The sequence below is a fragment of the Crinia signifera genome, chromosome 2, assembly GCF_055691185.1.
Source record: "Crinia signifera chromosome 2, ASM5569118v1, whole genome shotgun sequence".
Taxonomy (NCBI): Eukaryota; Metazoa; Chordata; class Amphibia; order Anura; family Myobatrachidae; genus Crinia; species Crinia signifera.
Window position 1 is genome coordinate 7066906 of NC_139218.1, and position 16551 is coordinate 7083456.

At 49.5% G+C, this 16551-nt stretch overlaps 1 protein-coding gene across 1 annotated transcript in view; it reads left to right on the top strand.

Annotated features, from left to right (window-relative positions):
• STXBP5L (syntaxin binding protein 5L) overlaps positions 1–16551 on the top strand; it is a 370406-nt gene that overhangs the window by 119488 nt on the left and 234367 nt on the right. Inside the window, exon 5 of the mRNA XM_083170643.1 lies at positions 6535–6669. Within this exon, the coding sequence (XP_083026769.1) occupies positions 6535–6669 (135 nt within the window). The remainder of the gene's footprint in view (positions 1–6534; positions 6670–16551) is intronic.

Consider the following 16551-nt stretch of genomic DNA (forward strand, 5'->3'; position numbering starts at 1 on the left):
GATGACTTCCCCTCAGTGACCGTGCCTGGGAGATGGCTTCCCCTCAGTGACCGTGCCTGGGAGATGGCTTCCCCTCAGTGACCGTGCCTGGGAGATGGCTTCCCCTCAGTGACCGTGCCTGGGAGATGGCTTCCCCTCAGTGACCGTGCCTGGGAGATGGCTTCCCCTCAGTGACCGTGCCTGGGAGATGGCTTCCCCTCAGTGACCGTGCCTGGGAGATGGCTTCCCCTCAGTGACCGTGCCTGGGAGATGGCTTCCCCTCAGTGACCGTGCCTGGGAGATGGCTTCCCCTCAGTGACCGTGCCTGGGAGATGGCTTCCCCTCAGTGGCCGTGCCTGGGAGATGGCTTCCCCTCAGTGGCCGTGCCTGGGAGATGGCTTCCCCTCAGTGGCCGTGTCTGGGAGATGGCTTCCCCTCAGTCACCGTGTCTGGGAGATGGCTTCCCCTCAGTGACCGTGTCTGGGAGATGGCTTCCCCTCAGTGACCGTGTCTGGGAGATGGCTTCCCCTCAGTGACAGTGTCTGGGAGATGGCTTCCCCTCAGTGACAGTGTCTGGGAGATGGCTTCCCCTCAGTGACAGTGTCTGGGAGATGGCTTCCCCTCAGTGACAGTGTCTGGGAGATGGCTTCCCCTCAGTGACAGTGTCTGGGAGATGGCTTCCCCTCAGTGACCGTGCCTGGGAGATGGCTTCCCCTCAGTGACCGTGCCTGGGAGATGGCTTCCCCTCAGTGACCGTGCCTGGGAGATGGCTTCCCCTCAGTGACCGTGCCTGGGAGATGGCTTCCCCTCAGTGACCGTGCCTGGGAGATGGCTTCCCCTCAGTGACCGTGTCTGGGAGATGGCTTCCCCTCAGTGACCGTGTCTGGGAGATGGCTTCCCCTCAGTGACTGTGTTTATAAGTGACAACGGGGGTAACTCAGTCCTAATCGCATGGCTGTGAATTTGCAGAGCGGACAATTATCGATACACTGTGCATGTGCCAGGTTAGGCACAGCGAAACCTATGCAGCGTCATATAAATAAAGGATAATAGCACATACATTTATATATTTCTATAGGTGTGGTGCAGTTAGTACCTACAGATGTAGCACTGCTCATTCTCCCATTGCCATCCCCACGCCACCTCCACCACCACTGACAGTCCCAGTCGCCATCCCAACACCCCCCCTAACCATGCCCATCTCCCTGAAGCGGAGATGGGAAGGGTCCTGCTGCCCAGCCACCAAGAGACTGGGACATGTGTGAGTCCCTCTCTGCCGGCTAACGCCAGCGGGGACCTTCTGGCGAAAGCTGAGCAAAGAAGAGAGGGACTCCATCTGTAGGTGTGGTGCAGTCAGCACATAGCTGTGGGGCAGACAGTGCAGTTAGTCCATACAGTAGGTGTGGTGCTGTCAGTGCAGTTAGTGCATAGCTGTGGTGCAGTCAGTACATAGGTGTGGTGCAGACAGTGCAGACAGTGCAGTTAGTACATACAGTAGCTGTGGTAGAGACAGTGCAGTTAGTACATAGTTGTGGTGCAGACAGTGCAGCTATTACATAGGTGTGCTGCAGACAGTGCAGTTAGTACATACAGTAGGTGTGGTGCAGTTAGTACATAGGTGTGCTGCAAACAGTGCAGTTAGTACATAGCTGCAGTGCAGGCAGTGCAGTTAGTACATACAGTAGGTTTGGTGCAGACAGTGCAGTTAGTACATACAGTAGGGGTGGTACAGACAATGCAGTTAGTACATAGTTGTGGTGCAGACATTGCAGTTATTACATACAGTAGGTGTGGTACAGACAGTGCGGTTAGTACATACAGTAGATGTGGTACAGACAATGCAGTTAGTACATAGTTGTGGTGCAGACAGTGCAGTTATTACATAGGTGTTCTGCAGACAGTGCATTTAGTACATAGCTGTTGTGCAGACAGTGCAGTTAGTACATACAGTAGCTGTGGTAGAGACAGTGCAGTTAGTACATAATTGTGGTCCAGACTGTGCAGCTATAACATAGGTGTGCTGCAGACAATGCAGTTAGTACATACAGTATGTGTGGTGCAGTTAGTACATAGGTGTGCTGCAAACAGTGCAGTTAGTACATAGCTGTGGTGCAGACAGTGCAGTTAGTACATAGCTGTGGTGCAGTTAGTACATACAGTAGGTGTGGTGCAGACAGTGCAGTTAGTACATAGCTGTGGTGCAGTTAGTACATACAGTAGGTGTGGTACAGACAGTGCAGTTAGTACATAGTTGTGGTGCAGACAGTGCAGTTATTACATAGGTGTTCTGCAGACAGTGCAGTTATTACATAGGTGTTCTGCAGACAGTGCAGTTAGTACATAGCTGTCGTGCAGACAGTGCAGTTAGTACATACAGTAGCTGTGGTAGAGACAGTGCAGTTAGTACATAGTTGTGGTGCAGAAAGTGCAGCTATTACATAGGTGTGCTGCAGACAGTGCAGTTAGTACATACAGTAGGTGTGGTGCAGTTATTACATAGGTGTTCTGCAGACAGTGCAGTTAGTACATAGCTGTCGTGCAGACAGTGCAGTTAGTACATACAGTAGCTGTGGTAGAGACAGTGCAGTTAGTACATAGTTGTGGTGCAGAAAGTGCAGCTATTACATAGGTGTGCTGCAAACAGTGCAGTTAGTACATAGCTGTGGTGCAGACAGTGCAGTTAATACATACAGTAGGTGTGGTACAGACAATGCAGTTAGTACATAGTTGTGGTGCAGACAGGGCAGTTAGTACATAGCTGTGGTGCAGTTAGTACATACAGTAGATGTGGTACAGACAATGCAGTTAGTACATAGTTGTGGTGCAGACAGTGCAGTTATTACATAGGTGTTCTGCAGACAGTGCAGTCATTACATAGGTGTTCTGCTGACAGTGCAGTTAGTACATAGCTGTCGTGCAGACAGTGCAGTTAGTACATACAGTAGCTGTGGTAGAGACAGTGCAGTTAGTACATAGTTGTGGTACAGACTGTGCAGCTATTACATAGGTGTGCTGCAGACAGTGCAGTTAGTACATACAGTAGGTGTGGTGCAGTTAGTACATAGGTGTGCTGAAAACAGTGCAGTTTGTACTAACTGCACTGTCTGCACCACAGCTATGTACTTACAGTAGGTGTGGTACAGACAATGCAGTTATTACATAGGTGTTCTGCAGACAGTGCAGTTAGTACATAGCTGAGGTGCAGTTAGTACATACAGTAGGTGTGGTACAGACAATGCAGTTATTACATAGGTGTTATGCAGACAGTGCAGTTAGTACATACAGTAGGTGTGGTGCAGTTATTACATAGGTGTTCTGCAGACAGTGCAGTTAGTACATAGCTGTGGTGCAGTTAGTACATACAGTAGGTGTGGTACAGACAATGCAGTTATTACATAGGTGTTCTGCAGACAGTGCAGTTAGTACATACAGTAGGTGTGGTGCAGTTATTACATAGGTGTTCTGCAGACAGTGCAGTTAGTACATACAGTAGGTGTGGTGCAGTTATTACATAGGTGTTCTGCAGACAGTGCAGTTAGTACATAGCTGTGATTCAGACAATGCAGTTAGTACATACAGTAGCTGTGATTCAGACAGTGCAGTTAGTACATACAGTAGCTGTGGTTGAGACAGTGCAGTTAGTACATAGTTGTGGTGCAGACAGTGCAGCTATTACATTGGTGTGCTGCAGTCAGTGCAGTTAGTACATACAGTAGGTGTGGTGCAGTTAGTACATAGGTGTGCTGCTAACAGTGCAGTTTGTACTAACTGCACTGTCTGCACCACAACTATGTACTTACAGTAGGTGTGGTACAGACAATGCAGTTATTACATAGGTGTTCTGCAGACAGTGCAGTTAGTACATAGCTGTGGTGCAGTTAGTACATACAGTAGGTGTGGTACAGACAATGCAGTTATTACATAGGTGTTCTGCAGACAGTGCAGTTAGTACATACAGTAGGTGTGGTGCAGTTATTACATAGGTGTTCTGCAGACAGTGCAGTTAGTACATACAGTAGGTATGGTGCAGTTATTACATAGGTGTTCTGCAGACAGTGCAGTTAGTACATAGCTGTGATTCAGACAATGCAGTTAGTACATACAGTAGCTGTGGTTGAGACAGTGCAGTTAGTACATAGTTGTGGTGCAGACAGTGCAGCTATTACATAGGTGTGCTGCAGACAGTGCAGTTAGTACATACAGTAGGTGTGGTGCAGTTAGTACATAGGTGTGCTGCAAACAGTGCAGTTTGTACTAACTGCACTGTCTGCACCACACCTATGTACTTACAGTAGGTGTGGTACAGACAATGCAGTTATTACATAGGTGTTCTGCAGACAGTGCAGTTAGTACATAGCTGTGGTGCAGTTAGTACATACAGTAGGTGTGGTACAGACAATGCAGTTATTACATAGGTGTTCTGCAGACAGTGCAGTTAGTACATAGCTGTGGTGCAGTTAGTACATACAGTAGGTGTGGTACAGACAATGCAGTTATTACATAGGTGTTCTGCAGACAGTGCAGTTAGTACATAGCTGTGGTGCAGTTAGTACATACAGTAGGTGTGATACAGACAATGCAGTTATTACATAGGTGTTCTGCAGACAGTGCAGTTAGTACATAGCTGTGGTGCAGTTAGTACATACAGTAGGTGTGGTACAGACAATGCAGTTATTACATAGGTGTTCTGCAGACAGTGCAGTTAGTACATAGCTGTGATTCAGACAATGCAGTTAGAGACCCAGGACCTAATTCAGGTTGGCTATCAAAAGCAAAATCTCAGTGACCACAGCATGTGGCTATGACAGCGTCCCCATATATCATGCACGTGGAGCTCGGCAAGGTCCTGCCGCTGTGTGACTCCCTAGTGCATTGTTGTGCTGCTGTGACAGTGACGGGAGCAGCGTGCTGGGTGAGGCCTCGCTGTTTACCTCATGTTTATCTTGTTTTCATCTGTATGCTGCAGCAATCCGCATAATGAGGTCATCGCCACGTTACCTCCTGTCTCTCCCCGCTCTGGCGTGCTGGCCATGTGCCCAGATCCTGGTGTGACAGCGAGTAGCAGGAGTGAGCTCACAGACAGCACAACGTGACATTACCCTGCCGCACGCTGCACACAGACAAACAGTTACACGTGTGTGGGTCATGCTCAGTCCATGTGCGCTGACACGGGGGAAAGCTCAGGGAGGGCCTGGACGTCGGCGAGAACACACACGTGTGCTGATGCATCCAGCCTCCGTATGCCATGCTCCTGCATGCAGCTGCCATCCCAGCACTGCGCCCCACAGTACAGGCCAGGATCCAACGGGGGCCACATCCCCCCCTTCTCTAGGAGCACAGACCTCAATCTGCTATTTAGCACCTTCTAGAAGATAATAGATAGCATCTGATTGGTTGCCCATAGCAACCAACATCCCATCTCCAATAGAACTCCCATCTTAGTAAATTTACCTCTATGAATCTCAGCTGCTTGGCCGTAGTGACTGGTGGTGGCGAGAGGGGTCTTACTCCGGCTGACCTTCCCCTGTCATTGGGTCTGCTAAGTGGAGGAACCCAATGAGACTCTGCGATATAGAGGAGAACTCTAGTATCCCGACACAGTGATGACATCACTGGATGACATCACTGGAGTCATGTGACCAGGGCCACTGGAGGGCGGGACAGAGCCGCCGAGGTACCATAGAGAGGTACCAGAAAGCAGGGAGCGGAAAGCAGGTGAGTCTGTAATCCTCCTCCCTCTCCCCTCCCCAACCCCCATCCCGCCCATTAATTAACGCTGCCGCGCCACCCGCTGGCCGCTGGGGGGATTTCAGCGCAGCAGTATCGCCCGCATACCCCCCCGTGGCGCATCGCAGTATCGCACCCCCGCAAACACCCCCCCCCCCCGAGCCGCAGTATTGTCCGCACCCTCCCCGGGCGGCGCGGGGGGTTTTGCCTGGGGCGAGCCCCCCGCTTGCACCGGCCCTGCATGTGACCACTGTATGTGACCGTTTCCCCCTCCAGCAGTGCACAAGTGCAGGCAAGTTAATTTGTACCTTTAGTGAGTTTTTATTCTACCATCTGTGCCAAACATGAATATCCTTAAGACCTGGACTGCAAGGGTGCCTTGAGGACGGAGGGGTCTAATTTACTAAGCCTTGAATGGTGATAAAGTAGCAGCCAATCAGCTCAGGGGTGTTACAGGGGTGAACGATAAATGTACGCAATATGTGACATGGACAAAAAGCACAAATACAGTGCTAAAATAAGTTGCATTGTGATGCCTTTATACCAGGGGAGGGGACAGGGGGCAAGGCCAGCAGTTCAAGCTGCCAAAGTGACATAAAAACAGGATGTGGATCGCAAAGTCACGCCCCTTTTAGAGAGGCCATGCCTTTTTGTTGGGAGCAGGAGCCCAGATCTTTTCTTTTTAAAAGTTGGATGGTATTTGCCTTAAAGACCCCATGTCTCAGAGCACATTTCTACGCATGTCACTGCTAACGTGTATCCATGCAATATGCTGTCCTCTGGTGCGTACCTCTCCATACGGGTAACACGCGTTCTGCCATCTTTCAGGATTACCTGCTGCCATCTGCCTTTCCAGAGTAAATGGCTGTACGTCGGGACGGAGAGAGGAAACACGCACATTGTAAATATCGAGTCCTTCGTTCTGTCCGGATATGTCGTCATGTGGAACAAGGCAATAGAACTGTAAGTAGAAGCGTATTTTTATAATAGTATTACAAATACTGTATTTTGTAGCTGAAGGACCTCTGTATATGGATTAGATTCCAACTCTATGTTTAACAGTCAGGTTTATAGCGCAACATATTCTGGTGAAACGCGTGGTCCAGCATTATCTCCTTCTAATTCTACAAGTGGTGCAGGTATCACATGCGCTAAATGATCTGGTGAAACGGGTAGTGCAGCATTATCTCCTTCCCATTCTACAAGTGGTGCAGGTATCATATGCGCTAAATATCCTGGTAAAACGTGTAGTGCAGCATTATATCCGTCCCATTCTACAAGTGGTGCAGGTATCATATGTGCTAAATGTTCTGGTGAAACGCGTAGTGCAGCATTATCTCCTTCCCATTCTACAAGTGGTGCAGGTATCACATGTGCTAAATGTTCTGGTGAGACACGTAGTGCAGCATTATATCTGTCCCATTCTACAAATGGTGCAGATATCATATGCGCTAAATGTTCTGGTGAAACGCGTGGTGCAGCATTATATCCGTCCCATTCTACAAGTGGTGCAGGTATCATATGCGCTAGAAAAGCGTGGTACTTATGTAGTATCTGGGCGTCCGATTTTGTGATTGTATGCCTTGCCTTAAGGCATACAATCAGATGCGATGCGATTCGATGCGATTTTGCATAGGATTCAATGTTAAGAAGGTCCTGTTCATTTCCCCACTATCCAAGTGGGCATAGAGTTGATTTTATATAGCGTGGCGAGCGCAGCGAGCCACCGAGCCCGAAGCGTGGCGAGCGAAGCGAGCCCCGCGAGGGGACGCATATTTCTTAAAAAGTATTCTGTGTCCCCTCGCGGGGCTCGCTACGCTCGCCACGCTTCGGGCTCGGTGGCTCGCTACGCTCGCCACAGGTTTATATCCAACTCCATGCCCACTTGGATAGTGGGGAAAGGAAAAGGACCCCTTTTCCCCATTGAATTCTATGTTAAAATGGACTCAGACCATTTTAACATTGAATCCTATGGAAAAATCTTGACCATCGCATACGATTTGGTCGCATGCGATGCGATGCGATCCGATCCGATTTCTAAATCGGACGCCCAGATACTACATAAGTACCAAAAGCGTAGTGCAGCATTATATCTGTCCCATTCTACAAGTAGTGCAGGTATCATACAGTATGCGCTAAATGTTCTGGTGAAACGCGTAGTGCGGCATTATATCCGTCCCATTCTACAAGTGGTGCAGGTATCATATGTGCTAAATGTTCTGGTGAAACTCGTATTGCAGCATTATCTCCTTCCCATTCTACAAGTGGTGCAGGTATCACATGCGCTAAATGTTCTGGTGAAACGCGTGGTGCTGCATTATCTCCTTCCCATTCTACAAGTGGTGCAGGTATCACATGTGCTAAATGTTCTGGTGAAACGCGTGGTGCTGCATTATCTCCTTCCCATTCTACAAGTGGTGCAGGTATCACATGCGCTAAATGTTCTGGTGAAACGCGTGGTGCAGCATTATTTTATTCCCATTCTACAAGTGGTGCAGGTATCACATGTGCTAGATGTTCTGGTGAAACGCGTAGAGCAGCATTATATCCTTCCCATTCTATAAGTGGTGCAGGTATCATATGCTTTAACTGTTCTGATGAAACGCGTACTGCAGGATTATCTCCTTCCTATTCTACAGTATATGGCCCTGCACTAATAATGGTGTAGGCCTGGCAGAAGAACACTAAGCAGGACACGTGTAAAAGTACAAATATATTATGTAAGATAATGTAGCCATATACAAATGGATACAATCACGTGACTGATAATATGTATTGTTGCCCTTAAATACGATATGTATTGATGTGACAATGGTCAACACACGGGTTTTGGGTTTACCACGCATTTTATCGCACCAGTGAAGAGAAGCCATGACATTGCCTAGTGGCTTAACCACATATACTGTACACAAATGAAAACAAAATCGGCATATAGATAATAATGTAAAGGCAACCATACATATTGTATCACGTGTGATTATATCCATTTGTATATGGTTACATTTCTGTATAAATACTTAAGTGTATTTGTATTTATATTGTTAGATAGACAATGTTTTGTACTTTTTCACGTGTCCTGACGTTACATTATTGGCGCAGCTCCATGTACTGGGGATCAGTACCCGATTACCGTTACAGTTATATATGAAGCTACTGTGTCTAACATAAGGATAACAGATGACAGTGGCGAAGCGCGTCAGTCCCCCTCAGATCTACCCCTGTCATAGGTCAGACAGCCTGAGACACTCCGGTCACACAGATAGTTATATATGAAGTTACTGTGCCTCACATAAGGATAACAGATGACTGTGGCGAAGCACGTCAGTCCCCCTCAGATCTACCCCTGTCATAGGTCAGACAGCCTGAGACACTCCGGTCACACAGATACAGTTATATATGAAGCTACTGTGCCTCACATAAGGATAACGGATGACTGTGGTGAAGTGTGTCAGCCCCCCTCAGATCTTCCCCTGTCATAGGTCAGACAGCCTGAGACACTCCGGTCACACAGATACAGTTATATATGAAGCTACTGTGCCTCACATAAGGATAACAGATGACTGGCGAAGCGCGTCAGCCCCCCTCAGATCTACCCCTGTTATAGGCTGGACAGTCTGAGACACTCCGGTCACACATACAGTTATATATGAAGCTACTGTGCCTCACATAAGGATAACAGATGACTGGTGAAGTGCGTCAGCCCCTCAGATCTACCCCTGTTGTAGGTCAGACAGCCTGAGACACTCCGGTCACACAGATACAGTTATATATGAAGCTACTGTGCCTCACATAAGGATAACAGATGACTGTGGTGAAGCGCGTCAGTCCCCTCAGCTACCCCTGTTGTAGGTCAGACAGCCTGAGACACTCCGGTCACACATACAGTTATATATGAAGCTACTGGTCCTCACATAAGGATAACAGATGACTGGTGAAGTGCGTCAGCCCCTCAGATCTACCCCTGTCATAGGTCAGACAGCCTGAGACACTCCGGTCACACAGATACAGTTATATATGAAGCTACTGTGCCTCACATAAGGATAACTGGTGAAGCGCGTCAGCCCCTCAGATCTACCCCTGTCATAGGTCAGACGGCCTGAGACACTCCGGTCACACATACAGTTATATATGAAGCTACTGTGCCTCACATAAGGATAACAGAGGACTGTGGTGAAGTGCGTCAGCCCCTCAGATCTACCCCTGTTGTAGGTCAGACAGTCTGAGACACTCTGGTCACACAGATACAGTTATATATGAAGCTACTGTGCCTCACATAAGGATAACAGATGACTGGTGAAGTGCGTCAGCCCCCCTCAGATCTACCCCTGTTGTAGGTCAGACAGTCTGAGACACTCCGGTCACACACATACAGTTATATATGAAGCTACTGTGCCTCACATAAGGATAACTGAGGACTGTGGTGACGCGCGTCAGCCCGTCACATCTACCCCTGTCATAGCTCCTGTGTGAATTGTGCAGATGAAATGCCGCAGCGTGTTAGCAGAGCTTGTGCTGTGGCATTTAGGAGATGTACTGTATACAGATTTACTAGGTTTGCAGTTATTAAAGTGATAAGTTTTCGCGTTGGATAAGACATAAATCACTGGCTACAGCTGTGACCTTTCCCTGCGCACGTTCCTACAGCTCACGTTGTACATAATGTTGTGTACGCGGTCACTGTGTCTGCTTCCTATAGCTCACGTTGTACATAATGCTGTGTACACGGTCACTGTGTCTGCTTCCTGTAGCTCACGTTGTACATAATGCTGTGTACGCGGTCACTGTGTCTGCTTCCTATAGCTCACGTTGTACATAGTGCTGTGTACACGGTCACTGTGTCTGCTTCCTATAGCTCACGTTGTACATAATGCTGTGTACACGGTCACTGTGTCTGCTTCCTATAGCTCACGTTGTACATAGTGCTGTGTACGCGGTCACTGTGTCTGCTTCCTATAGCTCACGTTGTATATAATGCTGTGTACACGGTCACTGTGTCTGCTTCCTATAGCTCACGTTGTACATAATGCTGTGTACGCGGTCACTGTGTCTGCTTCCTATAGCTCACGTTGTACATAGTGCTGTGTACACGGTCACTGTGTCTGCTTCCTATAGCTCACGTTGTACATAATGCTGTGTACACGGTCACTGTGTCTGCTTCCTATAGCTCACGTTGTACATAGTGCTGTGTACGCGGTCACTGTGTCTGCTTCCTATAGCTCACGTTGTACATAGTGCTGTGTACGCGGTCACTGTGTCTGCTTCCTATAGCTCACGTTGTACATAATGCTGTGTACGCCGTCATTGTGTCTGCTTCCTATAGCTCACGTTGTATATATTGCTGTGTACACGGTCACCGTGTCTGCTTCCTATAGCTCACGTTGTACATAATGCTGTGTACGCGGTCACCGTGTCTGCTTCCTATAGCTCACGTTGTACATAATGCTGTGTACAAGGTCACTGTGTCTGCTTCCTATAGCTCACATTGTACATATTGCTGTGTACGTGGTCACTGTGTCTGCTTCCTATAGCTCACGTTGTACATAGTGCTGTGTACGCGGTCACCGTGTCTGCTTCCTATAGCTCACGTTGTACATAATGCTGTGTACGCGGTCACCGTGTCTGCTTCCTATAGCTCACGTTGTACATAATGCTGTGTACGCGGTCACCGTGTCTGCTTCCTATAGCTCACGTTGTACATAATGCTGTGTACGCGGTCACCGTGTCTGCTTCCTATAGCTCACGTTGTACATAATGCTGTGTACGTGGTCACCGTGTCTGCTTCCTATAGCTCACGTTGTACATAATGCTGTGTACACGGTCACCGTGTCTGCTTCCTATAGCTCACGTTGTACATAATGCTGTGTACACGGTCACTGTGTCTGCTTCCTATAGCTCACGTTGTACATAATGCTGTGTACGCGGTCACCGTGTCTGCTTCCTATAGCTCACGTTGTACATAATGCTGTGTACGCGGTCACCGTGTCTGCTTCCTATAGCTCACGTTGTACATAATGCTGTGTACGCGGTCACTCTGTCTGCTTCCTATAGCTCACGTTGTACATAATGCTGTGTACACCGTCACCATGTCTGCTTCCTATAGCTCACGTTGTACATAATGCTGTGTACGCGGTCACTGTGTCTGCTTCCTATAGCTCACGTTGTACATAATGCTGTGTACGCGGTCACTGTGTCTGCTTCCTATAGCTCACGTTGTACATAATGCTGTGTACGCGGTCACTCTGTCTGCTTCCTATAGCTCACGTTGTACATAATGCTGTATACATGGTCATACTGTAGTGTCTGCTTCCTATAGCTCACGTTGTACATAATGCTGTATACATGGTCATACTGTAGTGTCTGCTTCCTATAGCTCACATTGTACATAGTGCTGTGTACACGGTCACCGTGTCTGCTTCCTATAGCTCACGTTGTACATAATGCTGTGTACACGGTCAACGTGTCTGCTTCCTATAGCTCACGTTGTACATAATGCTGTGTACGCGGTCACCGTGTCTGCTTCCTATAGCTCACGTTGTACATAATGCTGTGTACACGGTCACCGTGTCTGCTTCCTATAGCTCACGTTGTACATAATGCTGTGTACGCGGTCACTGTGTCTGCTTCCTATAGCTCACGTTGTACATATTGCTGTGTACGCGGTCACTGTGTCTGCTTCCTATAGCTCACGTTGTACATAATGCTGTGTACGCGGTCACCGTGTCTGCTTCCTATAGCTCACGTTGTACATAATGCTGTGTACGCGGTCACCGTGTCTGCTTCCTATTGCTCACGTTGTACATAATGCTGTGTACGCGGTCACTGTGTCTGCTTCCTATAGCTCACGTTGTACATAATGCTGTGTACGCGGTCACCGTGTCGGCTTCCTATAGCTCACGTTGTACATAGTGCTTTGTACACGGTCACTGTGTCTGCTTCCTATAGCTCACGTTGTACATAATGCTGCGTACACGGTCACCGTGTCTGCTTCCTATAGCTCACGTTGTACATAATGCTGTGTACACGGTCACCATGTCTGCTTCCTATAGCTCACGTTGTACATAATACTGTGTACACGGTCACTGTGTCTGCTTCCTATAGCTCACGTTGTACATAGTGCTGTGTACGCGGTCATTGTGTCTGCTTCCTATAGCTCACGTTGTACATAATGCTGTGTACGCGGTCATTGTGTCTGCTTCCTATAGCTCACGTTGTACATAATGCTGTGTACGCGGTCACCGTGTCTGCTTCCTATAGCTCACGTTGTACATAATGCTGTGTACGCGGTCACTGTGTCTGCTTCCTATAGCTCACGTTGTACATAATGCTGTGTACGCGGTCACCGTGTCTGCTTCCTATAGCTCATGTTGTACATAATGCTGTGTACACGGTCATTGTGTCTGCTTCCTATAGCTCACGTTGTACATAATGCTGTGTTCGCGGTCACCGTGTCTGCTTCCTATAGCTCACGTTGTACATAATGCTGTGTACGCGGTCATTGTGTCTGCTTCCTATAGCTCACGTTGTACATAATGCTTTGTACACGGTCACTGTGTCTGCTTCCTATAGCTCACGTTGTACATAATGCTGTGTACGCGGTCACCGTGTCTGCTTCCTATAGCTCACGTTGTACATAATGCTGTGTACGCGGTCACCGTGTCTGCTTCCTATAGCTCACGTTGTACATAATGCTGTGTACGCGGTCACCGTGTCTGCTTCCTATAGCTCACGTTGTACATAATGCTGTGTACAAGGTCACTGTGTCTGCTTCCTATAGCTCACATTGTACATATTGCTGTGTACGCGGTCACTGTGTCTGCTTCCTATAGCTCACGTTGTACATAGTGCTGTGTACGCGGTCACCGTGTCTGCTTCCTATAGCTCACGTTGTACATAATGCTGTGTACGCGGTCACCGTGTCTGCTTCCTATAGCTCACGTTGTACATAATGCTGTGTACGCGGTCACCGTGTCTGCTTCCTATAGCTCACGTTGTACATAATGCTGTGTACGCGGTCACTGTGTCTGCTTCCTATAGCTCACGTTGTACATAATGCTGTGTACGCGGTCACCGTGTCTGCTTCCTATAGCTCACGTTGTACAGAATGATGTGTACGCGGTCACCGTGTCTGCTTCCTATAGCTCACGTTGTACATAATGCTGTGTACGCGGTCACCGTGTCTGCTTCCTATAGCTCACGTTGTACATAATGCTGTGTACGCGGTCACTGTGTCTGCTTCCTATAGCTCACGTTGTACATAATGCTGTGTACATGGTCACTGTGTCTGCTTCCTATAGCTCACATTGTACATAATGCGGTGTACGCAGTCACTGTGTCTGCTTCCTATAGCTCACGTTGTACATAATGCTGTGTACGCGGTCACTGTGTCTGCTTCCTATAGCTCACGTTGTACATAATGCTGTGTACGCGGTCACTGTGTCTGCTTCCTATAGCTCACATTGTGCATAATGCGGTGTACGCAGTCACCGTGTCTGCTTCCTATAGCTCACGTTGTACATAATGCTGTGTACGCGGTCACTGTGTCTGCTTCCTATAGCTCACGTTGTACATAATGCTGTGTACGCGGTCACTGTGTCTGCTTCCTATAGCTCACGTTGTACTGCTTCCTATCAGGGCCGGCGCCACCACTAGGCAAATCTAGGCATTTGCCTAGGGCGCCAGCCACTGGAGGGTGGCACTTCGCCCCTCGCCTCTCGCATGGAGGCTGCAGGGGTGTCCGTGCCGGGTACCTGTGGCGCTGTGTGATCTGGCGGCGGGGTCCCTGCAGTGATGCGCGCTATCCGGCAGCAAGGCGGCGGCGCGGGAAGCGCCGCTGATGGGTTTGAAAACATTCCGCATGCTGATTGGCTGAGATTCAGCCAATCAGCGTGCGGCGAGTTTTCAAACCCATCAGCGGCGCTTCCCGCGCCGCCGCCTGGCTGCCGGATTGCGCGCATCACTGCAGGGACCCGTCGCCAGATCACACAGCGCCGCAGGTACCCCCCTGTAGGCACCAGGGCGCCCCACCCCACCTCGCCTGGGGTGCTCCGGTGCCTTGCACCGGCCCTGCTTCCTATAGCTCACGTTGTACATAATGCTGTATACATGGTCATACTGTAGTGTCTGCTTCCTATAGCTCACGTTGTACATAATGCTGTGTACACGGCAGTGGCGTAGCTTGGTTTGGGGCGCCCCCCCCGCCATTAATGGGGGGGGGTGCCTCCCCACCCCGGCCGCCGGTGCCCCCATCCCCCCCCCCTCATCGACGCAGGCTTACCTGTCTGCGCGTCCCGACTCCCCTCCTGGCTTCAATTAATAATTATATACAGAAGGACCATGATAAAATGGCCACCCCCGTACCGCAGACCGTTTCAGAGAACTGTTATGGGGCGGCCATTTTATCGTGGTCCGTCTCCATAGAATTGATTGAAGCCAGGAGGGGAGCCGGGACGCGCAGACAGGTAAGCCTGCGGGGGATGGGGGGCGGGGTCATTACTATAGCACCGCAGCCCCCCGGCGCCCCCACATGCACAGCGCCCCCCCCCCCGCGAGTGTGGGGGCTGCGGTGCTATAGTTACGCCACTGGTACACGGTCATTGTTCCTGGTTAGCTGGGGAGCATTGGGGATATTCCTCATCTGTGATTTCACTAATTGTGGCAGACATTGTAACATTGTATTCCATGTGCGATGTGAGCTCTTATTCAATCATTGTCACGTATGTTGCAGCGTTTCACATGGAAAGACGCTCAGCTCCGCTTTTCCATTTCCAAGTGTTTCCAGGCTTGCCTGTGTCCTTGCTGCTGCAGCATCACCTTCCTAGCTGATTACCCACCTGTGAGGATTCCTGTCTGCTGAAGTAATCACAGGCTACAGTAGGTTGTCTGCATTCTAGGCTCCTCCATGTTGAAGACCATCAGCTGACATGATTACTCCAATAGGTTACCTGCAAACTCTGACCTGTACACATGTGCCGGAATCAAGGTATTCTCAGGTTCTGTCTGGTTCTGATGGATGCTGCAGCTTGCAGCCAATCACAGACAAGAAATGGGGATATGTCAGGGTTCCTAGGCTCCAGGCTACCCAAGTGCTTCCAGCGTTATCACCTCCGGTGTCCTCCCCTCCTCCTCCTGCTGCTGCTGATCGGGCTAACATTTCACCTGCCAGTCACTCCTGCTTATCCCCCTGCTGTAGAGTGTAATCAGCCATCCTCAGCAGAGGTCACCACTGGGCCTGGCTAGCTATCACTGCTAGCTCCCAGGCCAATCTCGTTACTGTTTAGCGTCAGTGACTATAACCTTCCTAGTCCTGACCGCCGTCAGTCACCGTCGACATCCCAGATCGATCACCAGTCCTGACTGTCGACATCCTAGGTCTACCTACAGCTATTGTGCAATACCAGAGACTTTCGCCACCAGTGTCCGGGCTGTCGCCTATCTTCAACAGCTCCCAGGCCGCCAGCATCTCTACAGGATCCCAGACCATCAACACTCATCCAGCTCCCAGGCCGACAACCGTCATCAGCTTCCAGGCCTTCGACACTCCTACCGGCTCCCAGGCGGACAACTGTCACTGGCTCCCAGGCGTCAACACTCCTACCGGCTCCCAGGCCGTCAACATCTCCCAACTGCTACCAGGCTGTCAACACTCGCCTATGGCTCCCAGGCTGTAGACCACCGTCACCAGCTCCGAAGCCGTCGACTACTCCTAACGACTCCCAGGTCGTCAACAGCCATCTCCGGCTCCCAGGTTGTTGACAATTCATAATGGCTTCCAGGCCGTCAACAGTCAATCTCGGGCTCCCAGGCCGTCGACTAATCCTAATGGCTCCCAGACCGTCAACAGTTATC